Source organism: Mustelus asterias, chromosome 21 (assembly GCF_964213995.1).
Source record: "Mustelus asterias chromosome 21, sMusAst1.hap1.1, whole genome shotgun sequence".
Lineage (NCBI taxonomy): Eukaryota > Metazoa > Chordata > Chondrichthyes > Carcharhiniformes > Triakidae > Mustelus > Mustelus asterias.
This window is the reverse complement of record NC_135821.1, coordinates 54,119,843-54,132,461: the sequence shown is the minus strand read 5'-3', so window position 1 is coordinate 54,132,461 and position 12,619 is coordinate 54,119,843. Positions and strand designations below refer to the sequence as shown.

General features: G+C 41.6%; 1 protein-coding gene across 1 annotated transcript in view; it reads right to left on the bottom strand.

Moving 5' to 3' along the window:
• kiaa0319l (KIAA0319-like ortholog) overlaps positions 1–12,490 on the bottom strand; it is an 88,113-nt gene extending 75,623 nt beyond the window's left edge. Inside the window, exons 1-2 of the mRNA XM_078237903.1 lie at positions 12,150–12,490; positions 1,694–1,862 (exon numbers count right to left, since the gene is read on the bottom strand). Coding sequence (XP_078094029.1) covers positions 1,694–1,835 — 142 coding nt within the window. The 5' untranslated portion in view covers positions 1,836–1,862; positions 12,150–12,490. The remainder of the gene's footprint in view (positions 1–1,693; positions 1,863–12,149) is intronic.
• Positions 12,491–12,619: the final 129 nt, after the last annotated feature.

Here is a 12,619-nt window from a genome sequence, read left to right as displayed (position 1 = left end):
AACCAAACCTTTTAACCACTGATGATTAACGTCCAAACTACAAACATCGTCGACTTAAAAGTTAACCTATCCCAGTGATCCCCTTTTAACGCCATTGCACAATATTACTGACATTATACAGTATTAGAAATTCAGTGACAAAATTAAATATTACATGATCTGCCCAAAGTGGTCGGATGTGAATCTTCATCTTTGGGCCTTCCTGGCAAGTTTGCAGACTCAACAGAATCGTAAGGAGCAGGGAGAATAGGCAATTTTTATACTGCCCCAGGGGAAGGAAGAATACAATCAATGAATGGGATATTTAGGACCCATTTAGGGCGGCACGGTGGCTCAGTGGTTAGCACTGCTGGCTCACAGCACCAGGGACCTGGATTCAATTCCCGGCTTGGGTGACTGTCTGTGTGGAGTTTGCACGTTCTCCCCGTGTCTGCGTGGGTTTCCTCTGGGTGCTCTGGTTTCCTCCCACAGTCGAAAGATGTGCGGGTTAGGTGGATTGACCATGCTAAATTGCCCCATAGTGTTCGGGGGAATAGCTAGGGTAAATGCGTGGGGCTGTGGGGGTAGGGCCTGGGTGGGATTGTGGTCAGTGTAGATTCGATGAGCCGAATGGCCTCCTTCTGCACTGTAGGATTCTATGATTCTGATCATTCCAGGTGAAATTCCCCGAACTGGTTTACACACAACCATTTTCCTCCTCTGGAAATGTATATACATTGGTTTAAGAGAACTCCAGGCAGAAACACGCTAATAAATTGAAAATAAGACAACAGCACAAACTAATAATAACGGAATACTTCTACATGCCATCTGTAAAGCCCAGAACAACATCAGATCCTGACAATACTAAAATAAATTCTCAAAAGGAGACTAGAGTTATGAGTTTCTCTGAACCTGCTCTGCCTACACAGAATGAAGATTCACCATCACCTTTCAAGGACGACAAGTCAATTTCCACGCTATTACAGTTTTTCTCCATAATTCCACATAGAAATCAAAATACCTTTTATTACATCCAAGTTTCCTGTTCTCAAGTTTTAATAACTTGGACCAATGCATAAATAAATTATATTGTCTCCAGTGGAATACATTTATAGAAGTTCTGGATTCAACTGAACATTATACAAGTGTGACTCTACCATCCATGTAATGCAGCAGTGGCCAATTGTTATTTAAATACCATTTTAGATTAGGCCTTGTGTGATATACTGCACATGAACAATCATTGTACGAGTTCTTAGTTGGTTCACAAAGGAAAATCTAAAGGGGAGCAGCACAACAGCAATGGCAGAGTTCCGGGAACAATTCAACTACCCTCAACTCAACAAAGGAATGCTCCAAGATGTGGAAGAAATCACTGCAAATATCTGAAAAATGGGAATTATAGGGTATCTGCAGTTAATTATGAATACCCAGTATATGCAGACTTACAGTATATTCATCCATTAACATAGGGACCAGTGCGAATATACCTATGTTATTGCTAACTATTTTCCATAGTCTTTCCTTGAGACATCAATAACTATTCTCTCCTCAAGCATCCAGCAGCTGGAAGCTGACAGTATAAACAATTTCAAACACCACATCAATTAATTAGATCAAGGAGTCAGAACTGGATGGAATTAATATTTTGGCAGAAATTTGACTGCATTGCAATTAAATGTCCACAGTTAGACTGAATGGCGTAACTTACTAGTAATTGAATTCAATGTAGTCAGACAGAAGCAGCAGCTATACAACAGGAGCTTAAGCTTTGAGACACATGTCCTCCGAAGGAAAATTCCAATTACTAAAGAGATCACAGGGATAAGTAAACTTTCCAGCCTTCCGTCCATGGCTACAATGTTACTGCATACGGTCACCTGTAGAGAAAGAAAATGCACATCAGACTTGAATATAACACTAATCTGTTGTTGCATCTTCCTTATTTAATGTCTGATTTAGTTACAACAATCACATTAAACTATAACTGATGTTGATACAATTGATGAGAATTGACAAAATAAATCAATTTTCATTATGGAAGTGACTGCACTAGGACTTTTTCCTAAGTGATACAATACGATTAAATCCCTCCATAAATTGTTTATCTATGGCACAACTGCATCAGAAGAATACCATCAGTTAGGCCTTCAGAAAGCAGTATTTACATCTATACCCACAGTGTCATTAATACACTTGGAGGCTAATTCATGAACGATGACCCACAGGAAATCCACTACCTGCCAAACAATTGCAAGCTCATGTTAGTTGCTTTTGATATTTATTTACTTTTGTAAATGCACTGTGCGATCCACACAAGATTGGATCAACTCAAGCATTGTGGAAAAGCTCATAGGAAATGGTCTCTTGAAAATTGCTTCAAAAAGGTCACTGCAAAAATCATTAATGCTGTGTCACAACTCTTTCCACACCCATATTTTTAATGGAAAATAACATGAACACTCCTCACCGATTGTGCAAGCTGGTGGCTAGGCTGGACAATCCTGCCACTGGGTTCCAACAATCATAAAATGCTATTTTTTGAAGTTCTAATGTTCAACACAACACAATTACATCATTGCATTAGGATTAAATGCCCAAATTATTTGAGTTGTATTTTCTGTCAGTCCCAAAAATTTTGCCTTTAGATTTGAAATTTTTGTTGGAATTTTGTTGAGCTGGATTTGTATTCTGCAGTCAAAGCATGAACAGCGACCGTCTAACTTTCTATGATGCATCAATACCAGTTAGCTATATTGTGGAATATTTCCCACTGGTTTTTTAGCAGTTTCTGCTCAGAGTACAATTATTTGCAGTAGAGCTAAAAGACAAATTTCAATAGCTTTACTGGGATAAAATTTGTTGTGTTTAGTTCTTTTTCCCTCCCATCTCCATGCCAGCTCTCTACAAGATGAACTCATCAAATTCCACTCCCTGCTCCTAACCCTGCAAACTTTCTCTTCTCAGGGATCACGGTTGAAAGTGCCTCCACCACACACTCAGTCAGTGCATTCCAGATCCTATTCACTCGCTGCGTATTAACAGTTCTTTCTCATGCCATTGTTGGTTCTTCTGTCAATCACCTTAAATCGATGTCCTTTGGTTTTTGACCCTCTACCAATAGGAACAGTTACGCTGACTGCACTACTCAAGAACTTTAACACATCTATGAAATCTCTCCTCAGTCTCCCCTTGGGAAAATTACTCTTGGCTAGTTAAGAATATTTTAGTGTTTTAACTGGATATTTTGGAATAGTATTTGCAGATGAAGAGGTCATGTAGTGTAGCATCCCAGCCTCTGAGTCAGAAGCTCCACTTTCAAATCCCATCCCAGGACTTAATGGCCAAGGAAGATGCATACCTAACAGAGCCAAATAGGTCGAGTATCAATCTGCAAATCCTTTCAATATACTCAAATGACAGGTGATAATAGCAGAAAAGACTTCTGGTCAGCTATGCAATGGAAAGAAATCGGAGTCTCTACCATAACTATCCATTGCTCTAGGTTACAACATGCATGTAAAAGTGCATGTTTCCACAGCAACTCTGACTCCTTGGGGGCAAGTTGGCTAGATGGCCAGTGTGGATCAGATCGGCACCAAAATGGGGTTCGATTCCTGTTCCGGCTGGGGTGGACTCAGGACCTGCCTCTTTGCCCAATTTGTGGTGGACACCACGACACTGTGGGTCGGACCTCCCTTCAGGCAGAGAACTGAAGAATAATTGCAGATAGCAAAACAACTGTTATTAGAAAATACTATCAATACATTTTAGTAACAGGTTCCCCAATTATTTCACATGGGAGCCATTCGACCTGCCCCAAATTAAAATGATGAAGATCTATCTTTGAAACTGTAGTTGTTGCAAATATACATTATTTACAAAAGGATTTGTAAGGAACAAGGAGGCTGATGTGCCTAAGCAGTCTTCTCTTTAAATGTCATTCACTGGAAAGGCAGCTATAAATTTCTGCACTATCATGTACTTTATGCTGTCACACTGAACTATCACTCATTTCCCACACATGCAAAGTCAGACAACTGGCAAAGCCGAGAAATCAGTCATGCAAAACTCAACCACACTTAAATAACATAAAAGCAAAATACTGTGGATGCTGCAATCTGAAACGAAACAGCAAATGCTGGAAAATCTCAGCAGGTCTGACAGCAACCGTGGAGAGAGAACAGAACTAATGTTTCGAGTCTGGATGACCCTTCGTCAGAGCTCTGAAACGTTAGTGCTAATCTCTCTTCACAGATGCCGTCAGACCTGCTGAGATCAACCATGCTTAAGTTGGGCTAAACCATAAAAATCTAAATATAACAGTGCCGCTGCAAGAAAATATTTCAATGGACTGACTGTTACATTCCTTGAACCTCATCAGCAGAATAGTTTACAACATTTGGGATCATTCAATTTTAAATCCAAAGATGTGCGGGTTAGGTTGATTGGCCATGCTAAAATTCCCCATAGTGTCCTGGGATGTGTAGGTTAGAGGGATTAGTGGGTAAATATGTAGGGATATAGGGGTAGGGCCTGGGTGGGATTGTGGTCGATGCAGACTCGATGAGCCGAATGGCCTCTTTCTGCACTGTAGGGTTTCTGTGATTCTGTGATTTCTGTGCAAAAAAAGATCCTCATGTCAGTTAAGATTCTGAGCATAAGATTTCAGATTGCATCAGCAGCAATGTCCTATTAATTGTGACATTAGCAACCAGGCCAGGCTTGCATTACACTGGATTCATTACACAAAGAGAACAATGGGATACTACACATAGTTTAGCCCACAAGGGTTATAAAGAGCCTATTCATGACGAGGTCTAGCTTTGCATCTATCTCCTCTTCTTTCTATTCCGATCACATATAAATGTGTCATATAGTATTATTTTATTAAGATAAATTTCTGTAAAGTTCAATCATTGCGAAATGGCAAAATTTTTTTTTATAAAACACAGGAATTTTCACCAAATAAACTGGCCGGACAAAATTATCTTGGGACTCACATTCGAAGCACTGTGGCTGGTAGTACATGGAAACCCACACCTGCATCATGGTAACCAACAAAGCACCAGATAACAGAATCTGCAACTTCTGAGGCCGTATCTGCCCTCTCAGGAGGACACAAAAATTTCCATGTGCTTTCCAAAGAGGCAGGAGGTTCTCCCAGACTTAATTGATATCTATCCCTCAACCAACATCACAAACAAGAACTCTTCATCTCGGTACAGTTTGTGGAACCTTGCTATGCTCAAGCTGGCTGTCATGTTTCCTACATTACAACTGCGACCATAGTTCCAAGTGCATCACTTGGGGGGTATCCCAAGTTTGGGATAGGCAATATTTAAATGAAGCTCTCCTTCACATTCCGCTTCTGAGCAGACACTTAAAGAAAAAAGTGACACAATTGTACCAGTAAAATCAACATTAAACAATGAAAACTTTCCAATCCAAATTTTCAAAAATTCCCCACTTTAAGAGCAAAACTTCCAGCATAAATATGGTAAGCTTTTTGTAAGAAATTTAATTTCTAAAAAAAATTATTTGTACTTATACTCTGAAACAATGTTTTTTTCACAGCACTTTTTATGTATACAAGTTGATCACCCTCCAGCTCTGTCAGTCCTTCTATTACTTTAGATTGATAGTTTGGCTTATTATTCCCAAGTGTCTCCTCAAATTGGAGTCCATTTAAATAAAGCAACAGTTCAGGACGGTATTAAATAAAATGACATTGTTTATTTTTACTAGGTAATTGTATTTATCATTGATGAGTAAGAAGCATTGAAATTTCTTTGCCGATTTAGCTCAAGATGAAAAAAGCTTAAAAACATCCAGGTTGGCACATAATCTGCTATGAGTGGGCTCACTGGACAAACAGACTACAGTTCAAATTCAGCTCACTACACAGAGCTGAGTGAGACAAACGTATTAAGTTAAGAAATTTTATATATACCCTTATTTTGACTATTAGAAATTTACTAACTCAACAAAAGAAAATGGCAGGTGAATAAGATTTTCAGGAAAAGAAAACTACAGTAATGTTCAATGCAAGATTATTCTACTCTCACTATAAAGTAGCAGCTATTGTGTCTTTCAGGTGTAGCAAGAGTCATGACACTGGAAAGACTTTTAGTTAATTAAAAAATATATTGTGCATTTGATTCAGTTGTGGCTTTGAGTTATGTCCTATCCAGGACTTGAACAGGAAGACTGCACCATTGCAGGTGCCATGGAGCATTAAACCAAGGGCCCACTTATCCTCTCAAGTGAATATTAGAAAAAAATCACATGGCACTAATTTGAAAAAGAACAGATATCGTATCCCCAATGTCCTGGTTACTGCTTATCCCTCAATCAACATCACTAAAACAGATTATCTGATTGTCTCGTTGCTGGTTGTGGGAGTTTGCTGTGTGCAAATCGGCTGCTGCATTTCCTACATTACCGCAGTGACTATACTTTAAAAAGCATTTTATTGTCACGGAGTGTTTGAACAGCTTTACTGTTGCCATGAAAGAAGCTACATAGTAATCTTTCCTGTTTCGTTTTATTTACACTGTAATTGTCAACAGTCCAAAAAACACCTTTCGCTGTTGAAATAGAGCTCAAACCAATATTGTTTGGAACATGATGTGCAAGTGAAACTTGTGGGTTGACCTTATTCATCTTTTTAGTGGATGTAATTTTGCCCGCAGCTAGGATCAGGATGGAGAGCAACGCATGACAGGGTCTGTCAAATGAATTACATGATTGGAAATGAAGTTCCATTTCATTTCACTTCATGTGACAGGCCTTCAGCGTACTCTGTAAATATCAAAGCACTCTCTCACAGTCCTCAACTATTAGAATTTTAGCTTTACTGCTAACTAATTAACCATCTATGACAAATTGCACTAATGGTATATTCTGTAACTAACAAGGAAGGTCAAAGTACTTTTTCAAATCATTTGAGTCCTGAAAACCATTGAGATCTTAGGGCGAGTTAGTTTAAAAAGGTACATCAAATGATGCTGTTTTGATGCAGTTTTAGCCTTAGGGATCTGACTCACTTTACTCTTGCAGCTTGACAACATATAAACCACAGTACACCATGTTCACTCCCAACAATTGTACATATACCATTTATGTCTCTACATTGTGGTACAATCAGTAATTGAACCATCTACCGTTAGTGGAATTATCCTAATGAAAACTGGATACTAGGTCAATAAAAAAAGAGGAAAACTTGAAATTATATTCTAAGTATTTATGCAACTTTACTTTAATTTAGCCCGTTCCTTCAAAACATGTTTTATGGAATCAATGTGGAGGGCATATTCCCTCTCACTCCTTCACACCGAGAGTTTCCAGTAAAAGGTATAATTTCAGGCCTTGCACATATTATTCTCCATTTACTCCTAATTTTGCTGGAGCTGGTTATTAGTATATGTTTAATTTGCTTACCGTTGTTCTTCTAAGAAGTGAAGGGTCAGAGGAAGCATCTAATAACCATCTGGTACACCAGATTTGACATAGTATAAGAGTTCATTTTTGTAGGATTTAAGCATAAACAAGCTCTGCTACACAAGCATGCTGCCTTTTGGGTTCTTTACAGCTTTTCTTATGATCCTCAGTAATTCACAGTGCAAATGCCGTCAAAGTACTGTATCAAATCCTCATTAACTGACTACTTAACAAGATGAATTAAGTAAGAGTTAAGCTTCAGCCATTTTTACACTTGTATTGCAGTTGGCTAGAAAAGAAGAGATTTAATCTATTAGCAAACCAGAAAGAGATTACCACCACGGATGATCCACATTATGTTGCAAGTTTCAAATTTTTATACTTAAGAATGCACTCCTTCATGTTTCCTCACACTACAGATTATAGTGGAAGAAGACACTGGCTCAATGGAAGAAGCCAGAGAGTGGTTGTGGAGGATTGCTTCTCTGAGTGGAGGCCTGTGACTAGTGGTGTGCCGCAGGGATCGGTATTGGGTCCATTGTTGTTTGTCATCTATATCAATGATCTGGATGATAATGTGGTCAATTGGATCAGCAAGTTTGCTGATGATACAAAGATTGGAGGTGTAGTGGACAGTGAGGAAGGTTTTCAAAGCTTGCAGAGGGATTTGGACCAACTAGAAAAATGGGCTGAAAAATGGCAAATGGAATTTAACACAGACAAGTGTGAGATATTGCACTTTGGAAGGACAAACCAAAGTAGAACGTACAGGGTAAATGGTAGGACTCTGAAGAGTGCAGTTGAACAGAGGGATCTGGGAATACAGGTACAGAATTCCCTAAAAGTGACGTCACAGGTGGATAGGGTCGTAAAGAGTGCCTTTGGTACATTGGCCTTTATAAATCGGAGTATCGAGTATAAAAGTTGGAGTGTTATGGTAAGGTTATATAAGGCATTGGTGAGGCCGAATTTGGAGTATTGTGTACAGTTTTGGTCACCTAGTTACAGGAAGGATGTAAATAAGGTTGAAAGAGTGCAGAGAAGGTTCACAAGGATGTTGCCGGGACTTGAGAAGCTGAGTTACAGAGAGAGATTGAATAGGTTGGGACTTTATTCCCTGGAGCGTAGAAGATTGAGGGGAGATTTGATAGAGGTGTATAAGATTTTGATGGGTATAGATAGAGTGAATGCAAGCAGGCTTTTTCCACTGAGGCTAGGGGAGAAAAAGACCAGAGGGCATGGGTTAAGGGTGAAAGGAGAAAAGTTTAAAGGGAATATTAGGGGGGGCTTCTTCATGCAGAGAGTGGTGGGAGTGTGGAATGAGCTGCTGGATAAAGTGGTAAATGCGGGGTCACTTTTAACATTTAAGAAAAACTTGGACAGGTTCATGGATGAGAGGGGTGTGGAGGGATATGGTCCAAGTGCAGGTCAGTGGGACTAGGCAAAAAATGGTTCGGCACAGACAAGAAGGGCCAAAAGGCCTGTTTCTGAACTGTAATTTTCTATGGTTCTTAGTGAAAGTCTGAAGGAAACCAAAAATGATACAAGAAACTTTGAGTTCCAACTTTCTGTAAATTCAAGCAAGGGTTGAACATTTTGATAATGCAGCATCTTGGACTCATATGGCATTTAGATAATAAACACCCCAATGCAATTTACTAATTGTACAAGTCAAATATAATGTTCATTATTTCCTAAATATGCACACTGTACTTGCATTTAAATGCCAAGCATAACTACCAAAGACTTTCTCTGGAGCAATGAACCTTGCCCTTGGAAACTATTCACATCACTAGTTTACTTTTTAAAGAGGTGACCTACAATAATGTCATTAAAAATTAATTTTAAACAGTCAGTATTGTGCATCTCTGGAAACCTTTGAAAATGCTGTGCATGGTCAAGTTTTTAAGTTAACTATTACTACATAAAATGCTCATCAGTTCATAATCATTTGCAGAATAGTCTATCCAACAGCATTAACTAAAGACATCTACAATGAATTGTTAGTTACCCAATAAATTCCATATGGATAATTCATTTTACAATGATTAATTGATGAAACAACATAGCTACGTGAAAAAACATTCCTTCAGATTTTCCATACATCGACTAAACTATAAACACTAAAACATTTCCCATTCCAAAATCTATTTTAGCCACCGACTGTTAAATCCAAATAGAAATTTTACACAATTTTATGCAGATTTGATTAAAGAAGTTAAAACTATTGCAAACATGATTCTGAAACCCTGAAAGAGTTAACTAATTCCCTCATGTCAGCTTGCCTCAGTTGTCGCAGTCTCACTTCAGCCAGGAAGTTGCAGATTCATTTCCATTCCAGAGTATTAGTAACTGGTTTAACCTGATTCTGTAGTCCAGGATTGAAGGAACACTGCATCGGCAGAAATGCCAACCATTTGGCAAGACCCTACACCAAGATTCTTCTGTTCAACGTACAACATCACGCAAAGAAGATGGCAGTTCTTTGTGCTGGTCAGCATTTACCTCTGAACCAGCACTGCCGTTTGTGTGCAAATTAGCAACTGCGTTAAAAGCACGTTTGGATATCATATGGAAATGAAAAGCACTATATAAATGCAAGTTTTTTTAAATCTCCAACATGAAAAGCATGTTATTGCAAATATTGTAAAAAATCTTTGACCATTCTAGTGATCTCACAGATGCTATCATACCTAGCAGCACAACTGTCTAACGCTTATTGCTCATCACTGTTTAAGACTTAAAACTACAATCGACTGAACCGATATGACATCACTTGTACAATGTCGGGTAAATGATCAGAGTAGGAGATTTCCCAACTCCAAGTGCTATTCGGCTGCTACCAACTTCCAGAATATTCATCGACCATATGGTGAATCTAGACTGAGGAACAGCGGGTTAATGTACTCGCCAGTGAAATCCGGACCACCTCCCTGCTGCTGCTGGAATGCGTGAGAAAAACATTGCTGGGCAATGAATATGAAAACAAATAAAACGCATCGGGCACCTGCCGCTCGGGCTCCACAGACGCCTGATCAGGATGAGTGTCGCCGGAACAATATCCGGCTGTCAAGCCTACACTCTGGCACACACCACTGTTGTTTATTGCCCCCATCGATGCCGATCCTGCAGTCACCGGCTCTCTGAGTCTCTTTCTGTCCAGATCTCTCCCTCACTCTTGTCTCCGGTTTACCTTCCTCGGTCACCTGGTTGTTGCTATCCTCTCGCCCCCCCAACCTCTATATTCCTTACTCCCGACTTATCCCTGTTCCCCCTCGATCTCTCCGTCCCATGATTCACTTTGTCTCTCACCCTCTATCAATTATCCCTTCCCCTTTCTATCTCTAGTCAGCTATCCCTCTCTCGCATCCTTTCCTCTCTATTCCCCTCTCTCCTACTACCTAATATTCCTTCCTTCCTCTTTATCTCCCTCTCATTTATGTTCTCATCCCTACCTCTTATCCTATCCCCTCTCTCGCCTTCTCTCGTATCCTCTCCCCCTTCACTCTCTCCCCCCTCTTCTTATCGATCTATCCTCTCTCCCTATCGATCTAAGCTCCCTCCCCTCTCTATCTATCCTCTCTCCCCCCTCTCTCTTTGTCTATCCTCTCTCCCCCCTCTCTCCCTGTCTATCCACCCTCCCTGTCTATCCACCCTCCCTGTCTATCCTCTCTCCCTGTCTATCCTCTCTCCCTGTCTATCCTCTCTCCTCTTTCCCTGTCTATCCTCACTCTGTCTATCCTCTCTCCCCCTCTCTCTGTCTATCCTCTCTCCCCTCTCTCTGTCTATCCTCTCTCCCCTCTCTCTGTCTATCCTCTCTCCCCTCTCTCTGTCTATCCTCTCTCCCCTCTCTCTGTCTATCCTCTCTCCCCTCTCTCTGTCTATCCTCTCTCCCCTCTCTCTGTCTATCCTCTCTCCCCTCTCTCTGTCTATCCTCTCTCCCCTCTCTCTGTCTATCCTCTCTCCCCTCTCTCTGTCTATCCTCTCTCCCCTCTCTCTGTCTATCCTCTCTCCCCTCTCTCTGTCTATCCTCTCTCCCCTCTCTCTGTCTATCCTCTTCCCTCTCTGTCTATCCTCTCTCCCCTCTCTCTCTGTCTATCCTCTCTCCCCCCCTCTCTGTCTATCCTCTCTCTCTGTCTATCCTTTCTCCCCTCTCTCTGTCTATCCCCTCTCTCTGTCGATCCTGTCTATCCCCTCTCTGTCTATCCCCTCTCTCTGTCTATCCTCTCTTCCCCCCCCTCTGTCTATCCTCTCTCTCCCCCTCTGTCTATCCTCTCTCTATCTATCCTCTCTCCCTGTCTATCCCCTCTTTCTGTCTATCCTCTTTCTGTCCATCCCCTCTCCCTGTCTATCCCCTCTTTCTGTCTATCCCCTCTTTCTGTCTATCCTCTTTCTGTCTATCCTCTTTCTGTCTATCCTCTTTCTGTCTATCCTCTTTCTGTCTATCCTCTTTCTCTGTCTATCCCCTCTCCCTCTCTCTATCCTCTCCCCCCCTCTCTGTCCGTCTATCCTCTCTCTCTCCTCCTCCTCCCCACCCCGCGATTCACGATTCCAACTGCCAGCGCCTCCAGCATCTCAAACACAAGCTCCGTGTCATTTCCGCTCCCTGATCCCCCCCCCCCCCCCCCCCGCCCCGCCAGTAAACCCCGATTATAATTTATAAATAAATGTATCAGTGACGCCGCTCAATACCCGACCAGACAGCGGGTCAGGAAAATACCCACCAACACATCAGCCGGGGAGCAGGTTGTCCTTGGCGCCTGAAACCCCCCATAAGGGGGAAATGTGTCCGCCCACCAACAGGATCCGGAGAAACCGGGGAGCGGAGTGCACTGGTTCCGGGCCGCCCGGGAGGGTGAATAATTATTGCAACCAATTCAAAACAAAACCTTTGGACAGGAGGCGAGGCGGACTTTCCAATGTTCAGGGATTTAAAACACCGATACTCGCGGTTGCAGATGGGCCGGTGGTGAAGATCCAGTCATCTCCGGCGGGGCGGTGCGCACATAGCGGGAGCTGCGCTGCGAATGTCAGGCTGAACAGGACAGACCCCGCGGGCTCAGCCCCACGTGACTCTCCGCGGGGCCCCTCGCTCCCTATTGGTCCGCCCGCCGCCTAGCGACGGTTGCTGGGGGGATGGGTCGAGCTCTGATAGGTCGGTGGTGCTGATTGGCTGATGCTGCTTGGGGGGATG